This window comes from Oncorhynchus mykiss, chromosome 30 (assembly GCF_013265735.2).
Source record: "Oncorhynchus mykiss isolate Arlee chromosome 30, USDA_OmykA_1.1, whole genome shotgun sequence".
Taxonomy (NCBI): Eukaryota; Metazoa; Chordata; class Actinopteri; order Salmoniformes; family Salmonidae; genus Oncorhynchus; species Oncorhynchus mykiss.
In genome coordinates, this window is record NC_050570.1 from 27732764 (window position 1) to 27752710 (window position 19947).

A 19947-nucleotide genomic window follows, 5' to 3' on the forward strand; every position below is an offset into this window, starting at 1 on the left:
TTCCTGGAGGTTTCTGTGCATTTTCCATGGCGATTTCTTTGTAGAATGGAATGTTAGCTACTCACGAATCTGCTTGTATCCAATAGCCAGCAAGCTGTTAGCATAGAGTCACTCACGATAGCCAGCTAACGTTTCCGTTCGGCACGATGACTAGCTTGTAAACGCGGCACAAACTGCTGCCTGGGATATATTCTTAATTTACATTGATGAGATCCAGGTTCTTTTGAGAACCGCTGTCACCATGTTTCAATATGCTTTGTGTTGTAGTCACGACAGACAAAGGTATATAATTAAGCAAACTTTACTAGGCATGTTGTCAACCAGCACACGAATAAGGTAAGTAACAATTGGCTTCCGTTTCCTGTGTAACATCAATATGAGTAACCTCAATATTGCTACACTATTGACATGCTTGTTGAGGTATGCAGTGCAGGTAAATGCTGGAAGTGTGGACAGAGCCTGTGTTTGGTGTTTCCAGCCTGGTATATTTATGCAAATGCACATATCATTTTCTTTATTTAACAAAAAATAAAAAATAAAAAAAAACCTGATACAGTGAGAAAATGTATATAAACTCTGCAAAAAAAGAAATGTCCTCTCACTGTCAACTGCGTTTATTTTCAGCAAATTTAACGTGTAAATATTTGTATGAACATAACATGTTAATAATGTGTCCCTGAACAAAGGGGGGGTCAAAATCAAAAGTAACAGTCAGTATCTGGTGTGGCCACCAGCTGCATTAAGTACTGCAGTGCATCTCCTCCTCATTGACTGCACCATATTTGCCAGTTCTTGCTGTGAGATGTTACCCCACTCTTCCACCAAGGCACCTGCAAGTTCCCTGACATTTCTGGGGGGAATGGCCCTAGCCATCACCCTCCGGTCCAACAGGTCCCAGACATGCTCAATGGGATTGAGATGCAGACTCTTGCTGGCCATGGCAGAACACTGACATTACTGTCTTGCAGGAAATCACACACAGAATGAGCAGTATGGCTGGTGGTATTGTCATGCTGGAGGGTCATGTCAGGATGAGCCTGCAGGAAGGGTACCACATGAGGGAGGAGGATGTCTTCCCTGTAACGCACAGCGTTGAGATTGCCTGCAATGACAACAAGCTCAGTCCGATGATGCTGTGACAGACCATGACGGACACTCCACCTCCAAATCAATCCCACTCCAGAGTACAGGCCTCGTTGTAACTAGAGGTCGAAGATTAATCGGAATGGCCGATTAATTAGGTTTTCAAGTTTTCATAACAATCGAAAATTGGTCATTTTGGACGCCGAATCCAACCATCACCCCTAGTGAGACAAAACCGCGACTCGTCAGTGAAGAGCACTTTTTGCCAGTCCTGTCTGATCAAGCAACGGTGGGTTTGTGGTGAGGACCTGCCTTACAACAGGCCTACAAGCCCTCAGTCCAGCCTCTCTCAGCCTATTGCGGACAGTCTGAGCACTGATGGAGGGATTGTGCGTTCCTGGTGTAACTTGGGGCAGTTGTTGTTGCCATCCTGTACCTGTCCCTCAGGTGTGATGTTCGGATGTACCGATCCTGTGCAGATGTTGTTACACGTGGTCTGCCACTGCGAGAACGATGAGCTGTCCGTCCTATCTCCCTGTAGTGCTATCTTAGGCGTCTCACAGTACGGACATTGCAATTTATTGCCCTGGCCACATCTGCAGTCCTCATGCCTCGTTGCAGCATGCCTAAGGCACGTTCACGCAGATGAGCAGGGACCCTGGGCATCTTTCTTTTGGTGTTTTTCAGAGTCATTAGAAAGGCCTCTTTTAGTGTCCTACGTTTTCATAACTGTGACCTTAATTGCCTAAGCTGTTAGTGTCTTAATGACCATTCCACAGGTGCATGTTCATTAATTGTTTCTGGTTCACTGAACAAGCATGGGAAACAGTGTTTAAACCCTTTACAATGAAGATTTGTTGAAGTTATTTGGATTTTACGTATTATCTTTGAAAGACAGGGTCCTGAAAAAGGGACGTTTCTTTTTTTGCTGAGTTTATGAGTGCATTGTATGATTTTCTTTTTTACATTTGACAATAAATTGAATACCCACCAAAATCCCTGGGGCCTCATTTATCAATCATGCTTAGGCACACATTTGTGCGTAAACCATGCGTGGAATCATTTCAAGTCAAATTCAATCAAATCTATTTCTAAAGCCCTTTTTACATCAGCCGATGTGAGATTGATCAATATGAATGTTTGCTTGAGAGTGTGCGCACAGACATGACATTGCGTATGCACAGTGCAAGGTGGTGGAATAAGGGAACTGCTTGTGAAGGGGAAACATATATTGAAAATGTGTGAAATTGTGAGTTATAATTAAATAATTTTTCAATTTCATTGTATTTCCATTGTGATTTCATGCAACATATGCTATTTAATTAGACCACATCTATTTAATTAGACATGCTATTTAATTAGACCACATCAGTGCATTTGTTACAATAATAATCCATATAAAGTACAGTCATTTGTTAAATGAGAGGTACGTGTGAAAGTGAAACCATTGTTGAAACACTATAAAAGACTGAGATAATGGGAAATTGAATGAGAGATGTCTGATCTTGCTCTTTTGGAAAATTTGGCAAATGTTGTATTTTGCAGAGAGCATGTTTTTAGAGACAGGTGGGACATTTTCTGCAGATTGTACCGATTGGCTCATCAGATATCGTTTCCAAAAAAACTGTCTCATAGGATTTTTGCGAGGATTTAAGACCTACTTTAAAAAGGCAAACACGCGCCATTCCTGTGCACATCCAAGTGCTATCCACCCTTGGGTTCTTGGCAACGGCACTTTTCAGCGGGAGTTTGTCAATCGGCATCTCACAGCCCTCGATGAGCCAATGTATGGGATGAAATCATCAGCAAAATGAACAGAAACACTTACAATGGTGTATAGAAATTGTACAACAGGTTGATGTCAAGAGGTGTTTCTTTGCCATGATGCCATCATTGGGTTCCCAAATATGAACGGACCAATAGACTGCACCCACATCGCCATAAAATCACCATCCCAAAACGATTGAAACTATATTGAACAGAAAAGGTTTCCATTGTTTACGTGCAGGTAAAAGGTTATGTGATGCGCAAAAGACGCTGCTGAATGTGGTGGCAACAATGTTAGCTTAGCGCTGAGGATGGACGGCTTAATGGTGAGTGTTGTCTATTCAGGTGAAGTATATTTGCCATTGCTAAAGTAACTTCATTGTCCTCATGGTCCTCTCTTTGTGGCTACAACTGAGCGAGCCAAATAAAATCTTTTGGCTGTACTCAATCTCTGACACTAGCACCTCTATTTCCATCTCTGAAATGTTTTTATTTGTTTGGTTTTGAACAACGGTTGGTATTTATCAATGGTGATTGTTACGTGCGTAACAGTGATCTCCCATCGGTGTGCATATGACCCTTGTTAAATCACACTTTTTTCAATGTGGTAGTATTTTGAATAGTTTCTACTCTATATTGATCAATTAAGCCACTGAACGTTTAATTCAGTCAATATCTAATGGATTATATAAATCCTAAAAGTTTGGATTATCTTCATCCATCTCCTAACTGTTGCATTTAAAAAAAACATTGATGACCATTGCTACAGCAAGCCCTGCAACAGGGACAGTCACAATTTTTACCTTTATTTATCTAGGCAAGTCAGTTAAGAACAAATTCTTATTTACAATGTCCGTAGAGAACAGTGGATTAACTGCTTTGTTCAGGGGCAGAACGACAGATTTTTTACCTCGTCAGCTCTGGGATACGATCCAGCAACCTTTCGGTTACTGGCCCAACGCTCTAACCGCTAGCCTACCTGCCACCCCAAATAACAACATACAAAAGCCATACAAAGACCATCAAAGCTCTACAGCCCTGTAACATCACAGACATCATACCCGCTGCCTACACTATAATACACACAGGGAGGCTACAGGGAGGCCATACAGACAGAGCAGGGGTCCTGGGCGTGCACACAGGAGTCATACAAAGACAATAGGAGCCATCCAACAGAACAGAAGCCATACAAACAGATCCGTTTTGAGCCGCAAAGCAGCTGCCAGCCAGGCCATCTCTGGCACACAAACACAGCACTGACATGGCACTGACACCATAAAGAGACCGGAATGCTTTTGTTCTCAATGCTGGGATTCCCCTTTCAAAAGCTGAAAACACCCAGCTCCCTGATCAACAATCCAATCCCTTACTATGGGAATCATGATGCCGGCTCAATCAGCCATCTATGACAAGGGTGATGGCAGGATGGGTGTACTCACAGTTTGGGCTTGTTGGGCAGCGGAGGGGCTTCCTTCACCGGGGGTGGAGACATCTTGGCTGGGTCTAGGAAGTCTGGCCGGGGCTCTGGTGGAGGCAGGCCGAAGGAGGGCTGAGGCTGGCCCTCCATGTTGGGGTACATGTGGGAGTGCGGCAGGGCTGACACACTGGGCCAGATCTCTAGCTCGTTGACATGGAAACCCTCTGCGCTGGCACTGGGTGGGGTCTTGGGCGGTACCTCCAATAGGCTGATCTCTGTGGGCGGGGGTGGGGGGAAGGCCTGGGCATCCTCGAAGACAGAGTTATCGCCGGATGCCACACCGTCCCTGTCCGATTCGTACACCGCTAGAGGGAGAGAGACCAGGAGAGAGTAGAGGTTTACCCCCAGCAGAGCCCTACCCCCTCCCCTTCACAGTGCACTAGCATATCCTCCCCTCCCCTTTTCCTAACATAGTACACTAATATTACCTCCAGCAGAGCCCAGCTGACCCCCATCCTCACATACCCCACTAACATGGCAGCTCTAAATTAAGTTAGAATGTGATCTAAAGTAGCAGCTGGGTCTAGTCAGCCTGTTTGTCTTGAGGAGCTCTTGATGTAATCCCTGTTTATTTGGCCTGTGGATTTCCTCTGATTGCGTGGTGAACTGAGAGTACACAGAGAGAATAAACACTCCTCCCTTCTCCCACAGAGATATATAGTGCTCACGACCTAACTAGCCTATTTCTTCCTCCTCTCTCCTTCTTTTCTTCTCATCCTCATATAGATCAAAGATTATCCAGGATAATGAAGAGGACCAGAGGAAATACCACACAGGGATCCAGGTCGGAGCCAAAACCACTCGACCTCCCAGGCTGACTGCCTATTGGTAACCATTGACATGAACCAGAGGTACACGAGCCCTCGTCATTGAACCAGATGTACAGTGCATTCGGAAAGTATTCAAAACCCTAGACTTTTTCAACATTTTGTTTCGTTACAGCCTTATTCCAAAATGGGTTAAATAAAAAAAAATCCTCATCCATCTACACACAAGGCCCCATAATGACAAAACGTTTTTAGAAATGTTTGCAAATGCATAAAACATTTAAAACAGAAATACCTTATTTACATAAGTATTCAGACCCTTTGCAACGAGACTCCAAATTGTGCTCAGGTGCATCCTGTTTCCATTGATCATCCTTGAGATGTTTCTACAACTTGATCGGAGTCCACCTGTGGTAAATTCAATTGATTGGACATGATTTGTAAAGGCACACAACTGTCAATGTAAGGTCCCACAGTTGACAGTGCATGTCAGAGCAAAAACCAAGCCATGAGGTCAAAGAAATTGTCCGTAGAGCTCCGAGACAGGATTGTGTTGAGGCACAGATCTGGGGAAGGGTACCAAAACATTTCTGAGGCATTGAAGGTCCCCAAGAACACAGTGGCCTCCATCATTCTTAAATTGAAGAAGTTTGGAACCACCAAGACTCTTCCTAGAGCTGGCCGCCAGGCCAAACTGAGCAATGGGAGGAGAAGGGCCTTGGACAGGAAGGTGACAAAGAACCCGATGGTCACTCTGACAAAGCTCCAGAGTTCATCTGTGGAAATGGGATAACCTTCCAGAAGGACAACCAACTCTACAGCACTCCACCAATCAAGCATTTATTGTAGAGTGGCCAGACAGAAGCCACTCCTCAGTCAAAGGCACATGACAGCCCGCTTGGAGTTTGCCATAAGGCACCTAAAGTCTGAATGCCGAGCGTCACGTCTGGAGGAAACCTGGCACCATCCCTACGGTGAAGCATGGTGGTGGCAGCATCATGCTGTGGGGATGTTTTTCAGCTGCAGGGACTGGGAGACTTGTCAGGATCAAGGGAATGATGAGCGGAGCAAAGTACAGAGAGATCCTTGATGAAAACCATCTCCAGAGCGCTGAGGACCTCAGACTGGGGTGAAGGTTTGCTTTCCAACAGGACAACGACCCTAAGCACACAGCCAAGACAATGCAGCAGTTGCTTCTTAACAAGTCTCTGAATGTCCTTGAGTGGCCCAGACAGAGCCTGGACTTGAACACGATCTAATATCTCTGGAGAGACCTGAAAATAGCTGTGCAGCAACTCTCTCCATCCAAACTGACAGAGCTTATGAGGATCTGCAGAGAAGAATGGTAGAAACTCCCCAAATACAGGTGTGCCAAACTTGTAGCGTCATACCCAAGAAGTACTGAGTAAAGGGTCTGAATACTTATGTAAACGTGATATTTCAGTTTGAGTTTTTTCCCCCAAAAATGTCTACAAACCTGTTTTTGCTTTGTCATTATGGGATATTGTGTGTAGATTGATGAGCAAAAAAAAACGATTTAATCAATTTTAGAATAAGGCTGTAGCGTAACAAAATGTGGAAAAAGTCAAAGGGTCTGAATACTTTCCCGAATGCGCTGTACAGTACCAAAACTCTGCATAAACACTGTGCCAACTACAACATTTAAAGTTGAAGTCAATTACACTAAAGGCAAATTCACCTATAAGTTGCTACAAGTTATACAAACTGTCCTGATGGTACATTTTCTGTAACTGTGAATACAATAATGATGGTAACTCACCTGTGGGAGTGTTGAAGGCCCCTCCAGTAACAGAGAGTTGGGCTGTGCTGCTGACGGAGCCGTAAAGGTTGGTTGCAGTGCAGCAGAACTGACCTCCATCGTCAGGGAAGGCCTCAGCTATCACCAGCGTACATATCTCCTCTGGAAGAAACAATTACAATTCTCATCAAATCACTGTGGTAGCAGTGACACAGTGTTACAGCTAACAACTAATATATATATTTCTGGTGGTCAGTATAAGGACAGTTGTATGGCTGAAAGAGAAGTGTGTAAAATTTGAATGAGACAGACGCTGACTCTTTTAGACAGGTTTACTGTAATAGACATTTACAGAGCCACAGAAAAGAGTGGCAGGTTTACTATCCATATGTTTGTAGTTGGAGGTAAGACAGACATATGATAGACAGTTAGACATATGGTATGTACATGTTAGACAGGAGACTGACAGTTAGATGTGACTCACTGCCAAGGAAGAGACTAAAGAGCAGACATGGTTGGAGGGTAGAGAGACAAACTGACTGACACACACACCGCTCTGAATATGTAGGAAGTAGGAAAAGATAGACAGACAGACAGACAGACAGACAGACAGACAGACAGACAGACAGACAGACAGACAGACAGACAGACAGACAGACAGACAGACAGACAGACAGACAGACAGACAGACAGACAGGTAGGTGTTGAGAGATGTCTGTAGTGTGACTCACAGGGCTTTTGTGAGAGCTTGGCGGTAACACCTGATGTATCTTATTAGTCACACCATCTCAGACTGGAAAAAGTCTGTGTGTAAATGTGTGTGTGAGAGTTTGTGTACTCCTGTCAGAGTTTAGTAGGGATTCCCTCTTACTGTGCCAGACTGTAGTTTTAAGGCCTTACACCCTTTTTCATCAAATCCAGGTGAACAGGAGATGACATCATCCCAGTGCAAAAGTGACAGCACAGACTGACACAACAGATAGATTGAGGACGATTTGGATGGATGGTGGAGCTGACAGGAGTTGACATATGGCGGGACATTGTTGATGACAACAACATGACTGAAAATGACATATGGAGGAAGTGAGGTTCCTCTTACCTGGCTCTGCTGCAGACCGTGGCTCTGTGTTTCACATGATATCAAAGGAAGCGAGGGAGAGGAGGTAAAGAACAGAGAGAGGGAGGGAGTTAGACTCATAAGTCACAATCCTTTTTTTTACTCGTCAATGCTATGTGGTTCTAACTCTGGGTCCAGCCACCACCAATAAGTATTCTGACTCTACTGAGAATGTCTCACTTTTCTGCAGGATGCGGAAGTCTGGAGAGTCCTGGATAACCTGTCCCTGTCTGAACCACTGGACCTGCAGAGGAGGACTGCCTCGAACCCTGCACTCCAAAACCACCACCTGACCCTCTGACGCCTGGGCATCCTGTAAGAGCTGGATGGGGAGAGAGAGAGAGACAGAGAGAGAGAGAGAGACAGAGAGAGAGACAGAGAGAGAGAAAGTTAGTTGCAGGAAGGGAGAGAATTAAGGTGAGATAGATTAAATGGAGATGGGGGGGCGAGGTAAAGAAGAGAATGTAAAGGAGAAAGGGTCCGGGGTAGACACATGAGAGAGAGAGAGGAGGAGAAAGGGTCCGGGGTAGACACATGAGAGTGAGAGGAGGAGAAAGGGTCCGGGGTAGACACATGAGAGAGAGAGGAGGAGAAAGGGTCCGGGGTAGACACATGAGAGAGTGAGAGGAGGAGAAAGGGTCCGGGGTAGACACATGAGAGAGAGAGGAGGAGAAAGGGTCCGGGGTAGACACATGAGAGAGTGAGAGGAGGAGAAAGGGTCCGGGGTAGACACATGAGAGAGAGAGGAGGAGAAAGGGTCCGGGGTAGACACATGAGAGAGAGAGGAGGAGAAAGGGTCCGGGGTAGACACATGAGAGAGAGAGGAGGAGAAAGGGTCCGGGGTAGACACATGAGAGAGAGAGGAGGAGAAAGGGTCCGGGGTAGACACATGAGAGAGAGAGGAGGAGAAAGGGTCCGGGGTAGACACATGAGAGAGAGAGGAGGAGAAAGAGACGTGGGAAGGAAGAAAGGGTAAGAAAGTGGGAGAGAAGGGAATTAATGAAGACGTAGAGGAAGATGACAACACAGTGTCAGTGAGCAGAACAGAACACCACACTGTGGAGTGGGAGGCCAGCAGACACTGTCCCCATTTACAGCACTCGGTTTCACTAAAGGACAGAGCAGGGCTCTTCTCCAGACAATCCTGTGACGGCTTCTAGTGTTGCAGTCAGAGAGGCAGGAAGCCATCCATTGAGAGGCCAAGGCAGCATTGTGTTACCTCTCCAAACAGTCAACAAGTCTCACAGTGAAAGGACTCATCTATCAGCAACTGAAACTCCCTCTTTGTGTGTGGAGGAGGTCATGTGTGAGTGTGTGTCTGTATATTTTGGGACGACCTGGGTGGAATATGTGTGTGTGCGTGTGTTTACGACTCTATGTGCGACTGTTCGTGTGTGAATGTGTATGTGTTTGTCTACAGTATGTGTGTGTGTGTGTGTGTGTGTGTGTGTGTGTGTGTGTGTGTGTGACAGCGTGACAGCCAGGGTGACATCACACCCCTGACTTCACCCACTTGTTGAGATGATTAAAGCCCTTCAGCTCCTGGAGGAGGGGGTGAAGACAAACAAATGTCTTTCAGTAATGAACTGGAAAATGTAGTCTTCAGGGATGGATGGGAGTGAAACTCTCCTGTTTGATGCTCTGCCACTTACATGCCACCATCACACACACACAACCCGACACATGGCCCGAGGTGGGCTGGGGGAGAGGAGGGGAAGAGGTGTGGGTTCCAGAACAGTTAAACCAGGAGACAGGAGTGCTCCGGCCCTTCGTCTAACTGTAATGTTTGATCTGGCCCCCGCCAGGGAAAGCCACTGTCCTATCCTGTGTTATTCCAGGGAGATGGAGCATGCCATTGTCTGCACATATGTGTGTGTGATGCATAACTTTGCCATAATTCCAGATGTAGTCGTACCTTGGTGAAGATAGGGGGCGCTGTGACAGAACCATCACCATGTAGTGAAGAAACTGGACTCCGCATCTGGAGGACAAGATAATCTGACCATCAACATCCACCTTGAGAAATTGTTGTGTTTTCTTGTGTTTTCAATTTTAAGACAGATCGTATACTGCTGTGTGTGTGTGTGTGTGTGTGTGTGTGTGTGTGTCCTACCCGGTGTTGAGGTGCAGATAGGGGCTGGACCAGGGTGAAGCGGTGAGGTACGGCCTCGGGGCTCGTGGGTGAAGGTGAATGAATGGACAGGGAGATTGAAGTTGTCTTCTTCTGGGACCTGAAACAGACACCATATTAGGTCCGTTCCTCAGAGATGTCCACACGCTGACCGAGTGGCCATTTAGAGAGAGAGAGAACAAAACAGTGCAGTTAACGTATCACATTATCTGAGATAATAAAGATGTTGATGTCTAAAACACATTTCACTACTAAATACTCTTTACTTATTGCTCGCTCTTTGCAATAATGGTCTGCTCTCACACGTCTAATTCGATAGACACACAAAGTGGGCAGTTTGCACCTTATAAATGACTTTGGAGCCTATGAAAATGCCCCCCACAAGGACTAAGATGATGTCACTGAGAGTGAGAGCCAAGATGTTAATGTGTGAACAGAAGAGAGAATGAAGGCAGAGGGAGAGTTGGGAAATACACAGAGAGATACAGAGAGACAATGACAGAGAAAGATAAGAACGCAAGATAATATGAGATGAGGAACCAAGGAATTCTGCACAAATATCCTCAGTGTAGAAAGTAAAACACCAAATAATGCACGCATACCCGCTAATCATCAAAATCCAGAAAAGAGCCGTTCAATTCTACAACCACCTAAAAGGAAGCGATTCCCAAACCTTCCATAACAAAGCTATCACCTACAAAGAGATGAACCTGGAGAAGAGTCCCCTAAGCAAGCTGGTCCTGGGGCTCTGTTCACAAACACAAACAGACCCCACAGAGCCCCAGGAAAGCAACACAATTAGACCCAACCAAATTATGAGAAAACAAAAAGATAATTACTTGACACATTGGAAAGAATTAACAAAAAAACAGAGCAAACTTGAATGCTATTTTGCCCTAAACAGAGAGTACACAGTGGCAGAATACCTGACCACTGTGACTGACCCAAACTTAAGGAAAGCTTTGACTATATACAGACTCAGTGAGCATAGCCTTGCTATTGAGAAAGGCCGCCGTAGGCAGACCTGGCTCTCAAGAGAAGACAGGCTATATGCACACTGCCCACAAAATGAGGTGGAAACTGAGCTGCACTTCCTAACCTCCTGCCCAATGTATGACCATATTAGAGACACATATTTCCCTCAGATTACACAGACCCACAAAGAATTTGAAAACAAATCCAATTTTGTTTGCGTGAAATACCAGTGTGCCATCACAGCAGCAAGATTTGTGACCTGTTGCCACAAGAAAAGGGCAACCAGAGAAGACCAAACACCATTGTAAATACAACCCATATTTATGTTTATTTATTTTCCCTTTTGTACTTTCACTATTTGCAACACTGTATATAGTCTTAATATGACATGAAATGTCTCTATTCCTTTGGAACTTTTGTGAGTGTAATGTTTACTGTTCATTGTTTATTTCACTTTTGTCTATTATCTATTTCACTTACTTTGGCCATGTACAAATATGTTTCCCATGCCAATAAAGACTTTTGAATTGAATTGATTATATTACAGAAATAGGTCATAGGTAAAGAAACTGAGTGAATGAGTTTCGAGTTCTTAATGTCACGTGCACAAGTACAGTGAAATGCCTGTCTTACAAGCTCCAAGCCCAACACCGCAGTAATCAATACCAATGTAGCACAAAAAAAAATGTACATATATAAAGAGAGAGAGAGGGAGGGAGGGACAAGGCCTGTATAAGCTTTCAGGACCAGGGCAGGCAGCCTTTACCATATTAACCCATGGGGACCTCTCATTATCTAAATGAGCCAGAGTTTCACTGGCCAGAGTAAGAAAGGTCATTATAGAGGTTTATAGGTCTAGTTAAATTAGAGCAGGCAGCTAGCCTGATTACCACCTGGAGGGCCCAGCTAACCTGGACCCTACCACAGAGTTAGGAAGGGGTTAAGGCTCACAAGGTGAGGGGTGGAGAGAGGGTCATGCTGAGACACTCGCACACACACACGCACGGAGGCACACACACGTACTGAGGCATGACTCCTGATCTGGAATTTGTCAAAGATCCTTCTCCTTCTGAGTCTGAAGATGAAGCACCTAAACAGAGGTACAGAGAGACGGGGAAACAGAGACCTTTTAGTGGAGAGTTTACATGAATTCAAATGACATTCATTTGTTTGACAGTGAGACCAGATATATTGGAGAAGTTATACCGATGCACCACAGGAGGTTGGTGGCACCTTAATTGGGGAGGACGGGCTCCTGGTAATGGCTGGAGCAGAATTAGTGGAAACCATGTGTATGATGCCATTCCGTCTGCTCCTTTCCAGCCATTATTATGGGCCCTTCTCCCCTCGGCAGCCTCCACTGCTATGCACTCACCCTCGATGTAGACCTCTGCCGAGGTGTTGTCAGCGCCGAGACTGTTGGAGGCAACGCAGGTGTAGCGTCCCGTGTCTTCCTCGAAGGCCTCAGCGATCATCAGCGTGTACAGGTCACCATCCCTCCAGATCTGGACGTCAGGACAGTTGTGTAGCTCCCGCCCCTCACAGAACCATCTGGACATAACAGATGGGGGTAAGAGGGAATTTTTCGCTTAAATACCATTGCTACAAACAGCCGTAGGCCCTACCAATGTGCTGACACAAGTAAGAGCCATTGCCCAACGTAGAACAATTGAATTGATTTCAGATTCTCAGATTAGCGGTTATAATCATGACTGTGAAGAATGTGATGGAGGTCTGCCAATCAGAGTCATTAATCACCTGAGCACGGCCAAACACCTCACGAATCTGTGTTACATTGGTTTTGGGATCATTGAGATCTTTTGTAAATACAATTGGACCAACGTCACTTGTGTGCAAGTTTATTTGTGGCTACTGTGCATACTGTGGCATTTCTACATTAAGTTATGAGTCCCATTTGATTTACTTCTCTCAACACCATGTCCAGCGTAAAGAGACAAAGTCGTTTCAGACCTTTTCTCAAATATATGCTTTATACCCACACCTCTACCCTCTGGGCATGTCTGAGAGAGTGTTTCCATACCTGCTTAAACTCAGCCCTGGGGTAATGACAAAACACAGAGTTACGGGAAACAGCCCCCCCCCCCCCCCCCCCCCCCCCCCCCCTCCCAGACGTCTGAGGTTCTGCCTGGGCTGGAGTGTGGCCTGGTGAAACCTGCCTGACTCGGTACCCCCTCACAGGGCTTCACTCACTCTGGCTTTGTTCCCCTCTCTGGGTCCCAGGAGGCATGAGACAGTCTAGTCTACCACACTAAACAGGCAAGAGACAGCCGACCACACTACAGAGGCGGTTTCATCTCTGTTTACTGAGCCAACGATCAAACCAACCACTACTGACACCACCCAACTACTTCAAACACAGCCAATGACCCCCATAACCATCTCGCTCCTTCTTCTCCATGCTTCTTCTCCATGCTCATGCCCTCCTATAAAATGAGAGCACATGCTTCTGCACAGTTAACCCGAGCAGTGAGTGGGAGGAGGAGCAGCAAGAGGACGAGCAGGAATTCAGAAGATTGCAGGAAGCACAGCTGTTCCGTTCCGCTGGTCGCAGACCTCGGGACATTCCAGCCGTCTTGGCGCGTTATATAAAATGCTATGCATTCCGCTGTTTGGCTTATTATACTTTACATTATACACTCCACCCTGCTATTAATCTACCAGCCCAGATAACCAGACAGACAGATGTCACTTCATCCCCTATGATTTACACCTGATGGTGTGGGTGTGAGAGACGCTGAGAGGAGAGAGGGATGGAGAAAGTGGAAGACAGGGCTGGGTAGAAGGAGAGTATGAACGAGTGGCGTGCCAGGCAGGCTCAGACAGAAACAACGGTGTACACGACACTGTCATTATCAAAACGGGATCGCACATCGCAATTCATTAGCACCACTGACAGCTGGATGAGCCAAAGGGGTTTAGTCATCATATTCCGACAACTGGGACTGAGATTAACAAAAGGGTTATTCCCCATCATGTGTCTTAGCATGGCTAGCAAGGCTAGTCATAACACATCCTATAAGTGGGACCACTGAATTGATGCTACTGCCACAGCTCATACCTTAACCTCTCACTACAATAGACTTGGGAGTTGGGTCTCTTCCTTATCGCTCGATCGCTCGATGAAGGGAAATGAGGGAAAGTTGGCAAGCTACAGCCTATCGCGTTGTGTGTTAAATGACAGGAAACAGAGCAGGGCTCAGAGATTGGGTGAAGGGCTGTTTAAGACATGCGGCCTCTAGCAGGAAGGCAGGGGGACCTCTTATCCAGCAGCAGCATGTCATCCACACAGGCAGCTGGAGGCCAAGAGTCAGCCACGCTCCAAACACCCACGGCTATCTCCACTGTACTGATAAAACAGACTGTGACCCACACACCAAGCCTTTGCACAGTGCTCTTTGACCCCAGAACATGGGTTTGCTGCTTGACATGTTTTATAGTGCTCAGTAATATCAAAGGCTTTGGTTGAGGCACAGTTACAGGGTAATAGTTCACTGAGCTGACAGCAGCAGGCAAATGAAAGTCTTGATTGTTTGAGCAATGCAATATGTCTGAGTGTTTGGGGATACATTTTTTACATTATGGCAAGAGGGAAGAAAAAAGGCCATAACATGGTTGGTTCAAATCCACCTTCTGGGAATTTGCTCTGAATGAAAAATCCCGGGGATTTGTGTTTTTTCGTTCTCAGAACTCAAACTGTTTCTTTTGAGTCACCATCTCCCTAGGGTAATCACAGTGACTCGTAGTCTTCTTCAGATTCTCAGATGCTGTCAGTTTGAAATATCCCCCACTGCAGGAACCACACTGCAGGAACCACACTGCAGGAACCACGCTGCAGGAACCACGCTGCAGGAACCACGCTGCAGGAACCACGCTGCAGGAACCACACTGCAGGAACCACACTGCAGGAACCACACTGCAGGAACCACACTGCAGGAACCACGCTGCAGGAACCACGCTGCAGGAACCACGCTGCAGGAACCACGCTGCAGGAACCACGCTGCAGGAACCACGCTGCACTGCAGGAACCACGCTGCAGAAACCACGCTGCAGGAATCACGCTGCAGTGCAGGAACCACACTGCAGGAACCACACTGCAGTGATCACTTCAGCTGTAGCAGAATCATTTGGACATTTGGTGGAACACCAAATTAAACACATATTGTACAGAAAACAGCATATTACGAGTCATTACATCCTTATGTTAATGTATTCACAGAGCTGTGTGCGGTAGCTGTGATGCGGAGTGATAAGGAGGGTGTGTGTGTGTATGTACAAAACATAGTGAACAGAGACCAGTAAACCAGCAGGGGAAGTGTGTTTTCCATGATCCAGACAGTCTTAGTCCAGGCCCCAAGCAGATAAAATCAACTTGTTACGGTACTGCACAAACTGAACTGTGTACTAAATACCCAAAACAAATAAAACTGGCAATCAGAGTATTCAGCAGTGGTCAGATTGAGGCTTGTTAATAATTTTCCATTGTGGTTGTGGTACAGCTCTGTCCTGCCAGCCACTCCTCCAGCTCTAAGTCTCAGTCAAACAGTGTAACACGCGATACAGCATGTGTCATACAAACTCCCTGTGTTTTATAGGCGTGAAAGGAGCATGGCTTTGGATGGATTACTGTACATTCACTAGGGTCCCGTTTGGTAGAAATGCAAAAGCTAGCCATAAAGAGGGAGAACGAGTAAAGTAGGGCAGCCAGGAGCTCAAGTTGAACCTAGCAGGCAGCCAGAGTTGCAGAGTATACGTTACCCACTCCCGACGAGCACCACAATAAAACCACATATTAATCAAACCCTAATGACCTGCTATTACGTGTAATTACTGAGTAAACTCACTTAGAGACAGGCTCCTTTTTTAATCCCCACTCCATTTAGCTCTGTTTAGCCAGGCACTGTGGAATGTGCTGAACACGACTCACTGTTCCCTCTCACTGGTCTCACTGTTCCCTCTTACTGTTCTCACTGGTCTCACTGTTCCCTCTGACTGGTCTCACTGTTCCCTCTTACTGTTCTCACTGTTCCCTCTTACTGTTCTCACTGGTCTCACTGTTCCCTCTTACTGTTCTCACTGTTCCCTCTTACTGTTCTCACTGGTCTCACTGTTCCCTCTCACTGGTCTCACTGTTCCCTCTTACTGTTCTCACTGTTCCCTCTTACTGTTCTCACTGGTCTCACTGTTCCCTCTCACTGGTCTCACTGTTCCCTCTTACTGTTCTCACTGTTCCCTCTTACTGTTCTCACTGGTCTTACTGTTCCCTCTCACTGGTCTCACTGTTCCCTCTCACTGGTCTCACTGTTCCCTCTTACTGTTCTCACTGTTCCCTCTTACTGTTCTCACTGGTCTCACTGTTCCCTCTCACTGGTCTCACTGTTCCCTCTCACTGGTCTCACTGTTCCCTCTTACTGTTCTCACTGTTCCCTCTTACTGTTCTCACTGGTCTCACTGTTCCCTCTCACTGGTCTCACTGTTCCCTCTCACTGGTCTCACTGTTCCCTCTTACTGTTCCCTCTTACTGTTCTCACTGTTCCCTCTCACTGGTCTCACTGTTCCCTCTTACTGGTCTCTCTCACTGGTCTCACTGTTCCCTCTTACTGGTCTCACTGTTCCCTCTCACTGGTCTCACTGTTCCCTCTCACTGGTCTCACTGTTCCCTCTTACTGGTCTCACTGTTCCCTCTCACTGGTCTCACTGTTCCCTCTCACTGTTCCTTCTTACTGTTCTCACTGTTCCCTCTCACTGGTCTCACTGTTCCCTCTCACTGGTCTCACTGTTCCCTCTTACTGTTCTCGCTGTTGCCTCTCACTGGTCTCACTGTTCCCTCTCGCTGGTCTCACTGTTCCCTATTACTGGTCTCACTGTTCCCTCTTACTGTTCTCACTGTTCCCTCTTACTGTTCCCTCTTACTGTTCCCGCTGTTTCCTCTTACTGTTCTCACTGTTCCCTCGTACTGCTCTCACTGATCCCTCTTACTGTTCCCTCTTACTGTTCTCACTGTTCCCTCTTACTGTTCTCACTGTTCCCTCGTACTGCGCTCACTGTTCCCTCTTACTGTTCTCACTGTTCCCTCTTACTGTTCTCACTGTTCCCTCTCGCTGTTCTCACTGTTCCCTCTTGCTGCTCTCACTGTTCTCACTGTATCCTCTTACTGTTCTCACTGTTCCCTCTTACTGTTTTCACTGTTCCCTCTTACTGTTTTCACTGTTCTCACTGTTCCCTCTTACTGTTCTCACTGGTCTCACTGTTCCCTCTCACTGGTCTCACTGTTCCCTCTTACTGTTCTCACTGTTCCCTCTTACTGTTCTCACTGGTCTCACTGTTCCCTCTCACTGGTCTCACTGTTCCCTCTTACTGTTCTCACTGTTCCCTCTTACTGTTCTCACTGGTCTCACTGTTCCCTCTCACTGGTCTCACTGTTCCCTCTCACTGGTCTCACTGTTCCCTCTTACTGTTCTCACTGTTCCCTCTTACTGTTCTCACTGGTCTCACTGTTCCCTCTCACTGGTCTCACTGTTCCCTCTCACTGGTCTCACTGTTCCCTCTTACTGTTCTCACTGTTCCCTCTTACTGTTCTCACTGTTCCCTCTTACTGTTCTCACTGGTCTCACTGTTCCCTCTCACTGGTCTCACTGTTCCCTCTTACTGTTCCCTCTTACTGTTCTCACTGTTCCCTCTCACTGGTCTCACTGTTCCCTCTTACTGGTCTCTCTCACTGGTCTCACTGTTCCCTCTTACTGGTCTCACTGTTCCCTCTCACTGGTCTCACTGTTCCCTCTCACTGGTCTCACTGTTCCCTCTTACTGGTCTCACTGTTCCCTCTCACTGGTCTCACTGTTCCCTCTCACTGTTCCTTCTTACTGTTCTCACTGTTCCCTCTCACTGGTCTCACTGTTCCCTCTCACTGGTCTCACTGTTCCCTCTTACTGTTCTCGCTGTTGCCTCTCACTGGTCTCACTGTTCCCTCTCGCTGGTCTCACTGTTCCCTATTACTGGTCTCACTGTTCCCTCTTACTGTTCTTACTGTTCCCTCTTACTGTTCTCACTGTTCCCTCTTACTGTTCCCTCTTACTGTTCCCGCTGTTTCCTCTTACTGTTCTCACTGTTCCCTCTTACTGTTCTCACTGTTCCCTCGTACTGCTCTCACTGTTCCCTCTTACTGGTCTCACTGTTCCCTCTCACTGGTCTCACTGTTCCCTCTTACTGTTCTCGCTGTTGCCTCTCACTGGTCTCACTGTTCCCTCTCGCTGGTCTCACTGTTCCCTATTACTGGTCTCACTGTTCCCTCTTACTGTTCTTACTGTTCCCTCTTACTGTTCTCACTGTTCCCTCTTACTGTTCTCACTGTTCCCTCTCGCTGTTCTCACTGTTCCCTCTTGCTGCTCTCACTGGTCTCACTGTATCCTCTTACTGTTCTCACTGTTCCCTCTTACTGTTTTCACTGTTCCCTCTTACTGTTTTCACTGTTCCCACTGTTCCCTCTTACTGTTCTCACTGGTCTCACTGTTCCCTCTCACTGGTCTCACTGTTCCCTCTTACTGGTCTCACTGTTCCCTCTCACTGGTCTCACTGTTCCCTCTCACTGGTCTCAGTGTTCCCTCTTACTGGTCTCACTGTTCCCTCTCACTGGTCTCACTGTTCCCTCTCACTGGTCTCACTGTTCCTTCTTACTGGTCTCACTGTTCCCTCTCACTGGTCTCACTGTTCCCTCTCACTGGTCTCACTGTTCCCTCTTACTGTTCTCGCTGTTGCCTCTCACTGGTCTCACTGTTCCCTCTCTCTGGTCTCACTGTTCCCTATTACTGGTCTCACTGTTCCCTCTTACTGTTCTTACTGTTCCCTCTTACTGTTCTCACTGTTCCCTCTTACTGTTCCCTCTTACTGTTCCCGCTGTTTCCTCTTACTGTTCTCACTGTTCCCTCGTACTGCTCTCACTGATCCCTCTTACTGTTCCCTCTTACTGTTCTCACTGTTCCCTCTTACTGTTCTCACTGTTCCCTCGTACTGCTCTCACTGTTCCCTCTTACTGTTCCCTCTTACTGTTCTCACTGTTCCCTCTTACTGTTCTCACTGTTCCCTCTTACTGTTCTCACTGTTCCCTCTCGCTGTTCTCACTGTTCCCTCTTGCTGCTCTCACTGTTCCCTCTTGCTGCTCTCACTGTTCCCTCTTGCTGCTCTCACTGTTCTCACTGTATCCTCTTACTGTTCTCACTGTTCCCTCTTACTGTTTTCACTGTTCCCTCTTACTGTTTTCACTGTTCTCACTGTTCCCTCTTACTGCTCTCACTGTTCTCACTGTATCCTCTTACTGTTCTCACTGTATCCTCTTACTGTTCTCACTGTTAACTCTTACTGTTTCCTCTTACTGTTCTCACTGTTAACTGTTACTGTTTCCTCTTACTGTTCTCACTGTTCCCTCTTACTGTTCTCACTGTTCCCTCTCGCTGTTCTCACTGTTCCCACTGTATCCTCTTACTGTTCTCACTGTTCCCTCTTACTGTTCTCACTGTTCCCTCTTACTGTTCTCACTGTTAACTCTTACTGTATCCTCTTACTTTTCTCACTGTTCCCTCTTACTGTTCTCACTGTTCCCTCTCACTGGTCTCACTGTTCCCTCTTACTGGTCTCACTGTTCCCTCTCACTGGTCTCACTGTTCCCTCTCACTGGTCTCAGTGTTCCCTCTTACTGGTCTCACTGTTCCCTCTCACTGGTCTCACTGTTCCCTCTCACTGGTCTCACTGTTCCTTCTTACTGGTCTCACTGTTCCCTCTCACTGGTCTCACTGTTCCCTCTCACTGGTCTCACTGTTCCCTCTTACTGTTCTCGCTGTTGCCTCTCACTGGTCTCAC

At 46.6% G+C, this 19947-nt stretch overlaps 1 protein-coding gene across 7 annotated transcripts in view; it reads right to left on the minus strand.

Annotated features, from left to right (window-relative positions):
- Window positions 1-19947, minus strand: part of LOC110521652 (palladin) — a 113995-nt gene that overhangs the window by 47405 nt on the left and 46643 nt on the right. For 6 of the 7 annotated variants that reach the window (XM_036969022.1, XM_036969025.1, XM_036969023.1 and 3 more), the window contains 8 exons: window positions 12452-12627; window positions 12100-12166; window positions 10084-10201; window positions 9886-9951; window positions 8151-8292; window positions 7953-7976; window positions 6875-7015; window positions 4290-4632 (listed from right to left, as the gene is read on the minus strand). In XM_036969022.1, coding sequence (XP_036824917.1) covers window positions 4290-4632; window positions 6875-7015; window positions 7953-7976; window positions 8151-8292; window positions 9886-9951; window positions 10084-10201; window positions 12100-12166; window positions 12452-12627 — 1077 coding nt within the window. The remainder of the gene's footprint in view (window positions 1-4289; window positions 4633-6874; window positions 7016-7952; window positions 7977-8150; window positions 8293-9885; window positions 9952-10083; window positions 10202-12099; window positions 12167-12451; window positions 12628-19947) is intronic. The other variant, XM_036969024.1, reaches the window with a different exon arrangement.